The sequence below is a fragment of the Harpia harpyja genome, chromosome 4, assembly GCF_026419915.1.
Source record: "Harpia harpyja isolate bHarHar1 chromosome 4, bHarHar1 primary haplotype, whole genome shotgun sequence".
NCBI lineage: Eukaryota > Metazoa > Chordata > Aves > Accipitriformes > Accipitridae > Harpia > Harpia harpyja.
In genome coordinates this window covers 84,119,882-84,136,174 of record NC_068943.1, presented here as the reverse complement: position 1 = coordinate 84,136,174, position 16,293 = coordinate 84,119,882, and the positions used below count along the sequence as shown (strand labels likewise).

General features: G+C 42.5%; 1 protein-coding gene across 1 annotated transcript in view; it reads right to left on the bottom strand.

Moving 5' to 3' along the window:
- The window catches only part of SKAP1 (src kinase associated phosphoprotein 1), a 158,103-nt gene that overhangs the window by 130,617 nt on the left and 11,193 nt on the right, over positions 1-16,293 (bottom strand). The window contains exon 3 of the mRNA XM_052785303.1: positions 10,246-10,271. Within this exon, the coding sequence (XP_052641263.1) occupies positions 10,246-10,271 (26 nt within the window). The remainder of the gene's footprint in view (positions 1-10,245; positions 10,272-16,293) is intronic.

Genomic DNA, 16,293 nt, shown 5'->3' with positions numbered 1-16,293 from the left:
ACAACCTCAAGAACGCAAACGCTGCTCTCGGCAAGGAAGGGAATAATCTGAACCTACCCGTCCTATTTGCTTTGGGGCTTGCAATCCTGGAGGGTAAAAATAACAGTCCTACCTCTGCTCTGGCATAGTTGCAGGATCTGGCAGATGACAGGTCTTAGGACAAATGCTAGAAAAACCTCAGTTCAGATTCTAATTTTGCTACAATTCTGTTGTGCGGTGTCAGAACGTGCCTCCATGCCCGTCTCCCCTTCTGCAGCAGTGGGGGAAGGACAGTTACTTTCTTTTAAGACTAAAACCTCTTACCAAGACCTCAAAAATCAAGTTCCCCAAGACTGAAATTTTTTCTGCACATGAACTGGCAAAGAAGTTTTCCTTTCTTTAAGCTGCAGTTTGCCTCTCATGGGGGTGGGGGGGGAAAGCTGAATTAATGCATCCTGGCACACACAGGAAGAGAAACAATTTAAATAGGTGAAAGGGCTTTGTAGCAGAAAAAAAAAAAAATCATCTCCAGTAGCTTGTTAAGAAAACTGCAATTAAGCTTACTTTGCATTCAGTGAAGGTCTTTATCTAGGTACCTAGAGTTTCATTAAGCATCTTTTTAGAGCATAAGAAAAATCAATACCAAGCGAGTTCCATTTACTCTTTTATGATAAGCTTGTTCATGCCAAAGCGGAAGTAAAATCCCCAACTTGAGTTAATATTCAAGGAAACGAAGTTCCTGCTTTAAAGTAATGACTCCTTAGTATCATACTACAAATAAAGGTCTCTGATCCAAATCCCATCTGCCTTCATGCTCGACAGTGTTAATATCTCTAGATTTTCAGGGACTAATTTAGCAGTAATGTATTTCCCAAAGCAGAGCTGTAAAAGTATTATCAATACTATGGTTTAATATCCTTACTACAATCACTTGCTGAAATTATGGAGAATCACATGGAAACACATCAACAGAGATGCACCCACACAGTAAGTACTGCTCACATGTAAATATATTATAGTTTAGCTTTTGTAATGTAGTTAAAGCTCTGTCAACATTGCTATTATAAATTATATACCTTTTTAAACACATTTATGTGCTAGAAAATGTATGGTGTTTCTTTTTTGAATGCCTTAAAGGCTTCATCGGCTCCTAAGCACCCATTTGGATCTGTGTGGTTAGCCCCTGTGATTAATATGCGAATAGCTGAGGTTTTGGTGAATGTAGATTTTCTGCACCTTCTTCATACAGACTATTGACTTCCTTATAGTGCCAGTGCCTGGGTAACATTATATTTACCTGAAAATCCCACGTTTTCTATTGCACACGACTGTGATACACATATGCGTCCGTCTTCCCCTCCCCGGGCTGTACCAACAATAGTGCTATTGTTAAACTACAAGAGAAATTTCTTTATCTACAGATCTCAAAGTGTTTATCCCACTTAATAAATATTTTCTTGGATGTGGAGATCATGCACAGAAGGAAAATAACTTTGTCCCTGGCTCACAAGGCAAACAAGGCCATGGTGAGAACAGGACCCGTCTCTGCTTACGCTGTGTTTTATCAGTGGGACAGGTTTACCTCACGGCAATAGGGTCAAAAGCAAAGCAAGGGACCTCCTTGCATGCAGGAGGAGCCGATTTATCATTGTTTTAGAAATGTCGACCCAAACAGGTCTTGGCTGGCTGACAAGTGAATCCAGTCCAAGCCTAATTTTGTTCACTCAGTACCCAGTTTTTGCTAATTACATGTAGTAAAGCAAATTAATGGTCCACTAAAAATGCCACTTATGTTAAAAACCAAGTAGAAAGTGGAAAGCTCTTTTGCAGAAGGCTCGTTGGCTGCTTGTGGCGGATTTCGGGGCTGCAATGATCCCGTGTGCCCAGCAGGTCGGGCTGCAGCGCGCAGCATCAGCCGGGGGATGCGCGGCCACCTCCACACAGACAGCAATCCTGCCCGGCTGATGGGGAGAAAAAGGCAACAACCTGCCCGGGATTCATCAAGTCCGTCAGGCAGAAGCCGGGCAATGCCACCCCTAAAGCTTTCTGGGGTGCAAAACCTACTCCTGTTGTCAGGGGAAGAAAAAAAAAAAAATATCAAAGCCCTACAAGGGGCCCAAGTATTTTATCACACCCAAAAGGAATTCAAGTTTTGCAACTCTCAGCTTTGAGCAAATAAACCCAAAGGAGGCTGAGAAGCTCAGAGCAGGCTGGGGTTAAATTATTTTCACTCCCTGCCACGTAGCAAGGAAACTTCACGATTATACAAAACGATAAATAACCTGGAAGTTATTAATTTGTAGACCTTTAACCTGATATGCAGATATTCAAACCAGTCTTCCCACAACTGAGTATGGGTTTATTTCTAAAAAGGAAAAAAGCAAGCAACAGCAATAGAAAAACCCAAGTCCTACTCACACACCAAAAAGGCCACCCCGCAAACGACATTCAAGAAGTTTGCAACTTGCAAGCCTTGCCCAAAAGACGACTTTGGCAGGGCTGCTACGTAAGACAGCAAAGCTCATTCTCATGAATCCAAAGAGCGGATGAGGTTGGGGGGCCTAGATATCCCCCCAAGCCCATGGGGGGGGGGGGGGGGGGGGGGGGAAGACAAGAAGCTGCTGAGCTCACCCTACATCTCTCCCATTACTCTGTATTTTCCAATCCCCTGCCAGCCCCTTGTGTCATTCCCCAGCTGAGCTCTCCTCTCCAGTTTTCTCTTCCTTCTCTCACTGTGTGTTTGCTCTCTCCCTCCCTCCCCCTCTAGCTTCCTCCCTCCAGCTCCTCTCTTGCAATCCTTGGCACCCTTTCAGGAAAGGCACTGCATATTCTGCCTCTCAAGTGGGCAGCAGCTACACAGAACAGCTGCCTGACAGGGGAAGCACAGCACAGTTCGGTCTTGCTAGGAACAAGCCTGAAACCCAGCGCAGCAGAAGATTCCCACGGGATGTAAACAAGTAAACAAGATTTATTCTTTCTTTTATGACCCGGTAACACATCAGTGAAATACAAAGCCTGTCCAACATGAGCAAAACCGGCCTAAAGCTACCAACAGTTTGTATTTCTGTCCACTAATAAATTATTCCTCATGAGCCTCTTTGAAGAGAGAAGGTCTTCGTTTAAAGGATGGGGATACTGAGGCAGAGGAAGATCACAGATCTGCCCTTTGGTTCATCTTCTGAGGTACCAGCTCTGCTAGGAATACAGCAAAACAGTGTCTGTGAAGCCAGACTCCACGCTTGTGCAGGGCAACAATTAACGAACAGTTCTGAAAGTACAGTCTGGGATCCAAATAAAGATGTCAACATCATTGGCACCAAAGAGGAGACTACACAGGCCAAATAGTTTTGAGTAACGTCCATTGCAGTGTCAGTAGATTCAGCATATTTTCTTAGCCAAAACCCTTCCAAGTGAACAAGGAATAAACAGAACTAACCCATGAGGGAGCTGGAGTTTAGCGAGCATATTCCAATGACAAGACACAAGGAGGCTGTCTTGCCCGTATCTGCGGCAATTTTCACTGTTAAGAAAAAATAAGTACAGACAGCGAATGCAAAGGCAGGAGCGATAGGTACTCTAGGGACTGGAGGAGATGCCCATTAGGCACTTATGATAACGCAAAGGATGATTTTACAGTCGTGTTTCGGGATGGAGTCTGACTAAAGGGCAGAAATACTACTTTGCAGATGATTTGGATGGGGTTACTGCTCTGCAAACCAAAGCAACACAGAAGTCGTGGTGGAGAGAGGGGGGAAGAGAGACTCAAAACTCCAGAGTTGAACTGGCTGAAGGCTTGGAAGACCCAGGAGTCAGGACCCAGCACTGCACTCCCAAACCTGCTCCCGCTTAGCGAGGGCTATGGATGCAGAGGGCACCGATTTCCCCGCTCCCCAGCAAGGCTCAAAGGTATACAACAGGGCACTCCTTTTTCCTAAGGGCTCCAAAATGTCTTAATGGCCAAAAGAGAGAATTTGCATCCTTTTTCCCCACTTCTGTGAAGCAGGAGGGTCTATTACCCAGTGTGAGAAAGCTCAGGTGATGGTGTATGTGAACACTCTCATGCTCTATCCCCAGTGGGGCAATTTCTTGAACGTTCTTCTGTTCTGCATGAGCACAGAGCAATGCCTGGGCTGCATGTTCATCTAAGCACATTACAATAACCCCTGAGATTTCTTTATAAAAAGAAAGCTGCAGCACATTCCTATTACACAAACAAGTTCAGAAAACACAGAGGGTTCATTTGAGAAGGCTCTCTATCTCCAAAGCTGCACATCAGGCAATTTAGGCAATCTAATAATTAGAGTATTTTATTAACTGACCAAAGTGAGAGCAATAGAACTTGTTAATATTTAACTTGCTGGGGGCTCCCCAAACTGCTGTATATTTAGCATCTTTACTGACATTTTTACACCTTCGTTATGGTGCATTGCTTTATTCTTAAGAGTCTGGTGTGCTCTGAACTTCCCTGAGGAGGGGAGCACAAGACACTGCTAAATGTGAACAAAGAGGGCAAGCTCTGCCCCAAGGTGTTACAATTCGGATGGGTTTCAAAGGACTATGGGTGACTCAGTAACTTGAACACTTTGATTAATGAGACAGAGATCTCCAAGAAGCACCTAGTAATCCAAACCAGGAAACTTTCCTCAAGTTTGTAAGAAGTTTTAAATCAATGGGCTGGTTTAAAAGGAGTTCAAAAAGCCGTCCTCATTAACCTAATTCTCCTCAATAAAGGTTATGAAAGTTTTGGCATTAACCACAGAATAACCCAGCCAAACTGCTAGCTGCTGTTACCTGGTCTTTCAATCCTATTACAAATTCTGCAAGTTCTTCATTTGCTAGCTCCATGTAAAGCTTGATAACAGCAAACCCAATCTTTTTTTCATCGACATGTTTATTCTTGCAGGCTTTTCCCTTCTCCTCCCCTCGTTTCATGCAACGAACACGCCCAAAAAGAAAAAAACCGCCCAACATTTTCAAGAAATGCAGAAAAGGCCTTTTGTATTTCCTCGTGCTACAGCAATATGAATTTCAATCAAGGGTAAACATCTCCCCTTTAATTACTGTGCGCTCGCAACCCGGTGAACCTATTGCTGACCACTACAGAGCTGCGTTCGAGGGCACTCACTGGAGCAGTCTGGGTCGAGAGGCTTCCTCCTCCCAGTCCCATGCTGGGACAAGGCTGGATGTCAGCACACTTCAAGTGCTCTGGCAAGTTTTCTTGTCCTCTCCAGCTGAAGGGTGCTGCATGGGCCGTTGCAGCCCTTGGCCCGGAATTCCAGGTTTTTAAAGGATTTCAAAGCTTCATAATAAGGGGGAGCTTGGTTTCTGGTTTGAACACTCAAAATGCAATAGCGAGTTTCAAAGTTATACATACCTCTGGATTTTTCTATGTATATATGTAAATAAAAATGCAAATATAGCTCCATACAGCCCTTCCCAGAGCCCAAATGCATGCCTCCTACCTATGACATTTTTCCAAGCAGAGCATTGTTTTCTCCCATAATCTTTACTCGCCTCCAAAATTTGTGCACAATACCTTAGGTAGCAGAATAACTTATAAGTCCATGTAAAAGCAAAGCTGTGCAGCTGCTCAGTTTGCAAAACTATGAAACAGGAGGGATTTCAATGCAAAAACTACTGTCTCTACGCAGATTAGTTTGCCCAGAATATAACACATACACGGAGGCAAAGAACTGCATGCTCAGAGCTGCAGGAAGCAAAGCTTCAGCGCTGATAAAGGGAGCTGTCAAAAGTGTTGATATTAAAGCTTTTCTTTTTTAAGTTAAAGAACATATGCCTTTGTGTATATTCTATTTTTCATGAATTAACTCTGTTCCACACACCACCCAAACACATCTTGGACTTTAGAAGGCATTCTAACAAAAGTTTTTTTGTTTTCTTTTTGTCTCTATGTGTTATGACATTTCAAGGGTTGTAGCTGGCACTCATGTTTATAAAGGAGGGGAATTCCACGCATGGCGATAGAATAGATATTTTAACAATATGTTACAAATATTGTCAATTCGATATTTTTTCCCTTGTGTTTTCAAACACATCATAAATCTAGACTAGGTTTCTGTGTATGAACCCTGCTTACCACTGAGCTGGAGACTCTTGGCATGAATGCAAAGAGGTTTTTTTATAAATAAAACTTAGTAAAATCACTATGCACTCCATTAATTCAGGAACACTCTGCCGCAGCTTCAAAGGGGATCTTTACAGTAAAGATGGTGTTTTTGCTGCTTTAATGATTTGCTACTTGTACTTGTCATAACTACATGAACCAAATATGCAATACCAGGGAGCAGCGGTTTAGGGAAATGCACAGTTCCGTCTCCCATCCAGCTCCGCTTCAGTCCAATTCAATAGATTTGAGGCTTTATATAGAAAAGCTACTTCATAAATCTAACACTTGAGGCCTTTGTATAATGCCAGTTAACGAAAGAAAACTACACGCACGCCTCGGGTACGCGCACACCTCGTGCACTGCTACGACATCCAACCCCGAGAACAACCGGCGACCCATGAAGTACTCAGCATCCGAGCCAAAGTAAGTAGGGCCGATAGAGGTAAAACGATACGCACTTCATCTAAATAGTATATACTATGAGATAAGTGGCCTACTAAGACTTTCCACATTGTTACTTAATCCTTTTATGGAACATGAAGGCTCCCACTTTTTAAGTCATGTTTTATCCCAGTTTGTCCCTTACCCCACCTTCCAGCCACACATTTATATTTATTGCTCCCTGCTTCAGGGACATTTTCTGGGGTTAAGGCGCAGAGCTGGGAGAAGCAGTAAACCTGGACCCCATTCCTGGGCACACCTGTAGATACTCTGGTACCTTAAGCACATTCCTTGAGCCTCAATTTTCTTAAGTTTAATAAATGGGGACAGCAATCCTCACTCTCTCACGTTTTGACTACTTAAGGATATTTTGAGGAACACTACTATTCAGAAAATACTCACATAGCACTTGAGACAAAACCATTTGGGATGAACTTTTGATGGAAAAAACAAAAATGTTATCATAAGCTTGGTGAAAATAAATCTGGTTTTATTCATCTATTTGGGGTTGGTTTCTTCAAAATAAAGTAAAAAGTCTTTGCCTACAACTGTGTCCACTGTGAGTTTTTCAGTGTGAACGAGTACATGGAAGTTGAGTTCTTTGTGCAATGCCTTGCTGGGGGACAGCGCCATGCAGGATGGCCCAGGTACCCCACAGGAGAATTTGGAGGGACAATTCTTTGTCAGCCCCAGGCTGGATCCCTTGGCTGGGAGGGCAGAGCCACATTTTCTCCATCTCTGAAGGTCCGTGTCTTCAAGCAGCTCGTGCTCCTGAGTATCTCAAAGTACTGTATAGACATCAATGATTTAATCTAACTCACTTCGACCAGTGGCCATATTGTCTTTTACACTTGCCCATCTTCGCCTGCCTTTTGGGTTTGGGAATGGAGCAGCAGAAACGCACCAGTGACAACAATGTTACTCAGGGCAAATTCCCATTCCAGCAAAGCCAAACTTCCAGCCCTGACCCACAGCTCTTATTTAGCCACACGTGCATCTTTTTCTTCTTTAATCCTTCCTTTTGCATTGCTCCCTGTCCCTCCATTCTCTTCCCAAATACTCACCTCTTTCCTCCAGTTTTCCCGTTCTCCCATTTAAAGTTGGATCGCCTTGCAGTACCCCAGAATGGCCTGTCACCACTCCCTCAGACCACTCATGTCTTCTAACAACATTTCCCCTGCACTGAAGTGTGCAAAGAGACAGAAACAGCAGAAAGGAACATGGGGGAGGGCTACAACTGACCCAGGTCTTCTCCAGATTTTCTTTGCCAACTTTCCTTAGCTCTTTCCACAAAGGGGAGCTTGCTGCCAGACAGCAAGGGCATGCATGCATAAAATGTATTAAGTGTATAAAATGCTTCACATCAGCAGTCAGCCCTCCTCCAAAAGGAAATACAAGTCAACCTGGGGGTCTGCTCAAAGAGCACCTAAGGAAGAAGGCAAAAATAATTTGCAGCTATGCACTACAGTCAACAACATCACTTGGTGCATAGGAATCGGGCCCAGCAACTCATCCTGCAAGTCTTATGTTCTGTTCAGTTGCATCTTTCCGAAACTGCACTAGTGTACCCAACTTATCCTTAAGACAATCTATGCTCTCATTTCATACACCTTTCTGCTTGCTGGGAGATATCAAAACCAATTCTATTAATTCCAGCCAATACTGGAAACCAATAGGTTGGGATAGCTGGAATCACTGAGGTTTTGGTCTTCACAGGGACTTCAGCATGGCTCTGAGTTCAAGGAGCACAACTGCCTTTACCAGATGTGGTCACAAGTTGTCCTTATCCCCTCTAGAAAGGCTGTTAACTACAAAGAAAATCCCAAACCTTCTTAGAAGAAGCCTTTTCCTTTGCCATATCAGCCCATTAAATGCACTGGGAGTGCAGCTTGGCAGCTAATTTATGTTGTCTTCCCCCCCCCCCCCCCAGTCCTCTTACCAATACGTCCAGGCACATGAGATTTTTTTTTTTTTTTTCTTTAAAACCAAGCCCCACGACATAGTTTTTCTGGCTCTTTTCCATCCAGCACGCACCAAGTTCTCACCACCACCTTTCCTTCCCCCAGCAAAGTATCACAAACTGGAGTTGGTATCACAAATTGGAGTTGAGGACCTCAAGGTGATGTCCAAGCCCATGTTTTCACTTCCCAATTGTCCTGTTTCCTATTACATTTTTTCTGAATTTTATCAGTTACCAAAATGACATAGGGGCACATTTGGAGATATCTACATACCTGAAGACCCGAACACTTGTACAGTAATTCCTAGGAGGCATTTAAGCAAGCTAGGCACTTCATTTACAAAGCTATACACAGTTCTACAAACCAATCTTCCTAATATTATTTAGGCTTCCAACTCTATAAAAGAATGAAGAATATTTCAAAAGAACAAAAGCATCCCTCCTCCACCCTTTAAATTGTATGAACTTTCAAAATTAAAAAAAAATCTAATTTTGAGCCCTTTTATGTGTTCTAATCCTCTCTCACTTTTTTTTAATTTTGAACACAGCTGTCTGTTGTACTTTCTCAAATGATGCCAGATGCTGGGTTCATCAACCAAACGCATGAAAACAATGGTTTGAAAGCAATTAGAAGCACCGAGGCTGCACCGATGCTCATATTAAAATGTGATAACACTGTTCTAGTGGGAATTGCAACGCTGCTGCATTTCTGACATTTCTGCGCTGCCAGACAGACAGGATGTGCTGGAAGTGGGCCCTGATCGAGGAGGTAACATACTGGAATTTATTCCTGGAGTAAATGAAGGATTAGCCGAGTTGGAACACTCGCAAGGATTTTTATTACGGCCCCAGCTCCCATCTTGTTTGAACACCGGCAGATCCTTGTGTCTGCGTTCACGTATCACCACCACTGTGTAAGGAAAAAGGACAAACCCAACAAACCGCGTGCCTTGGCTGCAGCCTGGTTGTACCCAACGCTCCAAATTCGGAATCAGAGCTGAGCTCTACCGATGCGATACAGAGTCAAAGGAGCTCCAGGTCAGCTCTGAGCAAATACCTATCCATCAATTGCCCTGAATATGCAGAAGTACCCACTGACACAGCTTGTGACCTGCAGGCACCCTGGAAAGTTTAAATCATCACCCTGATTATTGCGGAAATGAAGATCAAAGTCACAATCAGAATCTCCCAGCTTGTTAACAGACATAACAAGAGATGGTCATGGTCCTGAAAAATTTACAGCCTGACCATTTGTCTACACCTGGAGGGTGATTCAGTTTCGAGTTCAGGTTAACATGAAAGAATGAGACTGGAGGAAACTTGCTGAAGGTTACCCAACAGTCTTTGCTCCCAAGTCAATGGCCCATGGGAATCTGCTGTCTTTTCTGAACTTTAAGCCTTTTCTGGAGACAGAAGTTTGGCAGAAAAATTTCCTGGGCTTCTCCAAGACAGTACATTTATGTCAGCACCACACAGTTTTGTATTATTTGCTCTCAAGGGTAAGGAGAAATGGACTTCTGCTGCTCAGAAAGAATACTAAGCCCAACTCCTGCTATAGCCCTCACCACAGCTTTGCCCCTTTCCACCCCTAAGAACTGCCACACACAGCTATATATTCAGTTTAAGCTCTTCTCCTTGTTGACTTTGCATAGAAACCACCACATATGTCCAGCCCTTCCCTACTCCCCAAGCTCATAACAGTGAGAACTCACCCCTCCTTCCCCTGGGTTGTACTCACCTCGGGGCAGAAATTCCAAGTGGTACCTAAAAGACCAAAAAAAGACAGACATAAGTATACATTATTTTCTTAATGATTTGTTCCAGCCTGATGAATAAGTGACAGATGGGAGAATTATGCCAGAAGTGCTGCCAGGAACCCAGCAAGTGGTCAACGCAGATTTTGTACAAGAAGCTTCAAGAGGAATTGCGAGTCGTACAGATGCTGGCTGGCCCCTGCGACATCCTCTGCTACCCAAGGAATCTCCTTCACATCTTTCTCTTGAAAAGTTTCAACGGCTCCCAACTTCCTTCCATTGGGACAGGTCTCTCTCTCCAAACACAAAGGTTTACATGACCTTTTGCTTTGCAACCTTAAAGACCTTTAAAGGTCCCTTCCAAGCCAAGCTATCCATGACTCTATTCTATGACTCTTTTCCTAACCTCATCTCACACCTCCTTACAGCAACAGCATCGCAGAGGGCAGTATGCACGCTGCCCACTTCTGGCCATGCCAAAAAAAATGCTCTATGATTTCTTAACCTCTCACACTTTGAGCACATCTTGGGTTGACATCTGAGTCATTTTAATAAGGGAACAGCACTGGTGAGTTTTGGAAACAGATCAAGGCTCGGGGATAAACCACAAAGTGACCCATTCACAGGCAAGATGTGTAACAAAGGGTTGGTCTATAGGCATTAGTGGCAAGAATCCAGTATGTAAAAATCCAATCAATTTGTTTCCTCATTAAAAGCTTTCATGAAGAAAATGATTTAACACAAACATTCAAGCTACTGACACAGATTAATTAGAAAACAACAACAGAATTCTGATTAAGGGCATAATATTTATTTGACTTGTTTGCATTGGACAAAAAAAAATTAAAAATGTGCACAGACAGAAGAAACTTTCCTGGGAGAATGGGCTCAGTAATAAATAACAGCTGTATTATATTGGAAAGAACCACACCACTGTGCTTTGTAGCAAGAAAGGGCTGCAAATTTCTCTGGGCCTTTGGATGCTCTTGGCAGTGGTCCCCCATTTTTACAATGAGCTCTTTCCTATCCATCCTATGGCAGCTACATCTTATCTCTCAAGCCCAGAGAGGTGACACCACCTTCCCAAGGTCAGGGGAACCATAACAGCAGCTCCATCCTTTTGTTTCCGATCAGCATTAACTGATACTCAACATTTGCTTTGAGAATTCAAACATTATTGAACATTGGATTTGAGAAACATCTCCTCCCTGGGCTCAGCCTCTGCTCTGTGAGAGGTACCTACATTCCCCTCACCCCCCAAGTCCAGCATCCCTGAGAGCTGAAATACTTTTGTCTCCTGAACAGACAACGGCTGCGAGACAAGGACAGCAAAATCACTTCTTGTTTTGTGAACTTTTGTCTCCTGTGCTTGAGAGACTGTCCTAATCTCCCCTGAACATGTTTTAGTGATAACATTTACTGCACTAGGACCAAAATGATTTTCTGTCACTTCTAATTCCAGTTCAATAAAAGTATAAGAGCTTTGTTTCTAACCTCTGTCATTTTTAATACAGTAAAATTGTTTAAAAAAAATGTAAAATTGAGTTCCATTTCCTACCGGACCAGCAAGCCCATGTTAGCTTCACTCTGATCAAATTTAAGGGGGGGAAATACCAAAAAGATGCTTTGTTTTTTTTTTTTTTTTTTTTTTTTTTTTTTTTAAGCATAAGGAAACAGTCAAAAATTCTAATCTCATCAGATCGGGATGTGTCTTTAATCTCATGCTTTGATCATTTTCACTCTGGAAAGGCTTAAGCAGAGAATGAAAGTTTAAAATTTAATCGGGAGTGGGGGGAAGATGGTCTTGTTCTTATGGAAGATGAAAGAGTAATGATCTAATTCCTTCATCTGCCACTGACTGCATAAAAATCTTGAATAAATTACTTATCTTGAGAGCTTAAAAGGCACCCACATACGATGCCACAGTATTTTCAGTATGTGCACTTATAGGATTTCTTTCTTTCCCCCTAATGTTTTGTACATGCCTAAGAGAGGTTGGGGGGAAAGACGACTTTCAGCATCTGTTTCCCCCACCCCTTCCTGCAGGTAACTTCAGCCTTAGTTAATCACCAGTTACGTTTTCACAGTTTTTAGAGGTGGCCAGAATATTCTTTTTTTGTTCCTACATTACCCAAGAAATGCAACTATTTGGGCAAAACACCCATTTTTGCTGCAACAACCTAGGTAGCAAATAGGGCTAGTTCAAATATTATCTATAGCCCTAAGTCACATGCACATTTATGGATCAAGAATAAAGCATGTTTCTGGGCATCAGAGGAGGAGGAACTCAGCTAGCAGAAGCAGGTTAGCCATCTTGGGCCATTCTCCAAAGTACAGAGCTCTAGGCCAATTCTGATTTCTGTTCCCAGTTAAGACAGTATTACCTGACAAGCATCTTACACCTTTAACATGCCTAATCTGTGGGTAACAGGCAGTTCCACATTTTGTTCTTTAGCTTTGCAGGAAGTTTACCCTGAAAGTTATAGTCCAATAATTTTTCACAGCAAATAATTAAAAAAATTGTAATTGCTCCATACGCATCCCCCCCTTGAGCCAGACAGTATAAATTAGAAATCAGAGGCCTAATACTTATTCAACTGGATCTTTATTTTGGAGGTTATTTGCCTTGGGATCAGTTTGACATTTTCATCCTTAATAAACAATTTTTAGATCTCACAAACACCAAGAGTAAAAGCTTCTCATTCATTTTCCTAACCAGAAAGTTTGGGAATAAGCAATATATTTGGTCATGTCTTAACTGTTCCTTTTAAGCACTTGATTAAAAAAGCTCCTCTCCACCAGCTGTGGGTGGAATACCCCAAGAAGAGAACCAGTTAAGGCAAAGCATAGCAAAGAGTTTTCAGCCGAACAGGAAGGTCCAATCTACATCAGACCTTAAGTGGAGGGAGATGGGGAAAACTTTTTAAATTATTAACTAGCTTCAGCAAAACAAGCTCACAAAGGAAACTATTGAGATTTTTAATGCAACATGTAAAGTGAGGAACTAACCCAAAAATATCAGATTTCCATTACAAAGCCAAAGAACGAGTGTTGCACTGCCAATACTCTAACAAAAGACATCCTATAAGTATTTCCCCCGCATGGTTCACAACAAACCGCCCACCTCTCACCTCATCGGTGCGTATTTCGGGCCAGACAGGAAGAAGCCACAGATTTATTCTGTTCAAAACACAAACTGTTTCTCATGATCGTATAGCCTTTGGGGTTACGCACTCAACAAGCAAACATCAGAGGGGCTCGCTTTTCTGGAAATATTTATGTTCTTTGCTCCTGAAAAACATACAGATCCCAGTTCTCATTCAGCAGCCTCCTGGTAGCATCTCCAGCCAGAGCCAATCAAAATTGCAACTCAACTGTGTAAGCAGACCTCAAAGGGTGAATTATCACGAGAAAGAGTAGAAGAAAATGCTGTTGTAACATTGGAAAGGGAAATTGAGTCGCAGAGCGGGCAGGTTTGCCAGAAAGCCTTGTTCCCAACAGGAGCCAACTGTCCTTACAGTCTTGAGCCAGAACTAACGGTCTGTAAGGACCAGAGCCAGGACTTGCTCTTCAGAAGTGAAAGATGCTTCCAGGACACAGCAGGACCTTGACCACAGATCTTATCCTTCCACTGGTTTATAGAAGAAGCAAGACTGGAGGCAACCCCAAGAGCATCAGTTCAGCCCTTGTGAGGTTTGAAAATAAGTTCTCCAAATCCTACCCTTCCTAGCTGCACTGTATGATGGATTCACCTTCAGGAGAGTAGAGTTTGCTTTTCATAGCTCTTTTACTCAAAAGCAGTCACCTGAAGACAGCGATGCTGCCAGGCCTGACCAAGCAGGAGTCTATTCCTTGCAGATGCAGGACAACTAGCAAAGAAGTTACTTCAACACTCCTATCACCTCAGCAGCAGTGTTTAAACTAGGGAAACCCCGAAATATCCCTTCTTGTTCCAAAAGGAAGGGCAGATTAAACCCTGCAATACTCGAGGATGAAATTCCCCCCAGGTCAGTATTATTCCTGCCGCACTAGGTCTAGATTTACCCTTTGGTATGAGCACAGGACTCATGTTTTCTTGAGCACCAAGATAATTTGGTTTTACTCCTATATTTCCAACCTTTACACAAAACTCAAGCAGCAGATCTACCCCAGGCCCCTAGTCCTCTGTTGCACAGGGGAGTGGGGGGTGTCACAAATCCCATCAATGCACAGAAATCCAGTAAGATACATGATCAACACACCCCCTCCTCCCATCCACAACTTGAGTTTTCTGACCAACATCCACTGCTCGCAGCAAATCCCAGAGCTGAAGGAATCAAACCAGATCCATTTGGGGCTAGAAGCAAAAATTGTTGTCTGACATCTTACGGTCTATATTATGCAGGGGGTCAAACTTGATGGTTATAATGGTCTCTTTGCAGCTCTGAAGTCTATAAAAGTCTAAACCCCACTTTCCTCTCAGACTCAATTTCAGCAGGAACTATAAAATAAAGTCAGGTTTCAATCAAATTTCCTGTATTTTCCTGTCCAATTAAGAACACTAATATCACCACAGATGTTATTAAATTAGATATTTCAAGACAGTCTAATTTGTTTGGTGCACAGTATTTGTTGGTTTTTAATGTTTACAAAAAAAAATTTTAAAAAATCAATGCTGTACAAGATTTCAAGCAGTAGAAAAAAGATGAAAATGGGATTGGGGAGCTCACCATTAGCAAAGTCAGTTACAAACCACTTCAAATGCATTTCTCAGTTAAACGTTACAGAAGCAGCAGCAGCAGCTATGCAAAGACTCTGGTTACACAATTTCAATCATTTACAGTCCTCAGGTTTCAGATTAACAATGCATTCACAAGGAAATGGATGGGGAAACAGGGGTAATTTTATCAGCTGGAATGGAAAATGATGCAAATTACTGAAAGGAGTCTAACCCAGAAGGCACCAAACTGCATTACTGGCAGAGTGAATGGCTACATTCACCCCAGGTATAAAAGCAGGTAGAATATGATAACAGCTGAATTGAATTTGTGCCCCTGCCACACCATATATTAATACAGGAGAATTCCTTCCTCAGCACTCCCCAAAAGCAGGGAAAAAAAAAAATCCCCTACTGAGATTACAGAATAAATTGGGAACATCCTAACAGAAACTTTACCAGACTTTAAAAAGAAATAATCACCACGGTCAGCATTAAACTTGACTGTTGAAAACTAAAGGAATGCCTGTGCTCACACACACCCAGGCGCAGATGTACTGGTGCAGGGTGGTGAGAGGCTTTAGATCTCCATTAACACCAGCTGGTGCAGTGCACACTTACATGTCCCCAAGCCAGTGCCCCCACCCGCCCTGAGCAGGACCACATCCCCCCTGCACAAAGGAAAAAAACTACTCATTTTTAGGATAGAAAATGCAAATCCAAAACCCGCTAAGTAATTCTGATGTGACAGGGGCTTGCTTTTCTTTTTTGCAGAACAAATCTGTATTTAATGGCCAAAGTAAGTGTGAATGAAATCCTGCTCAGCAAGATCGTTTCCTTGCTGAGCAAATAAATTTCAGCTCTCTGAAGAACATGAAGGAGGAGAACAGCACTTTGCCTAATTAAGGACAATGTGGTGAGGCTATAGTCCAGCCCCAGCATTAATGTGATGAACTCAATTATCTGCCCATCAGGTCATTCTTAAATTCCTTTTTATCTTGGTATCACACGTTATTCAGCATAATGAGTTTAATATTGGTAGGAATTACAGGCAGTGCATTTACACTAATGAAGCAAAATTACCCTGAAATTGCGTTTTCTTGCATTTCAATCTTAAGTTTAAAATAAGGTTGAAAATTGAAGTAATAAATGTAGTTAATATGGTTAGAAGTTTATTAAAACAGGCCAAACGCACTGTTTTAGACAAAATTTTGGATGTATTTCCATTAGTGAATCTTTTACAATCCTGTTGTAATACCTTGCCACAGAAAGGATCAAGTTCAACCCAATAATTAGGCAAAGTTCCCCTGGTGTTGAAGTATCTACAGTTCAGCTA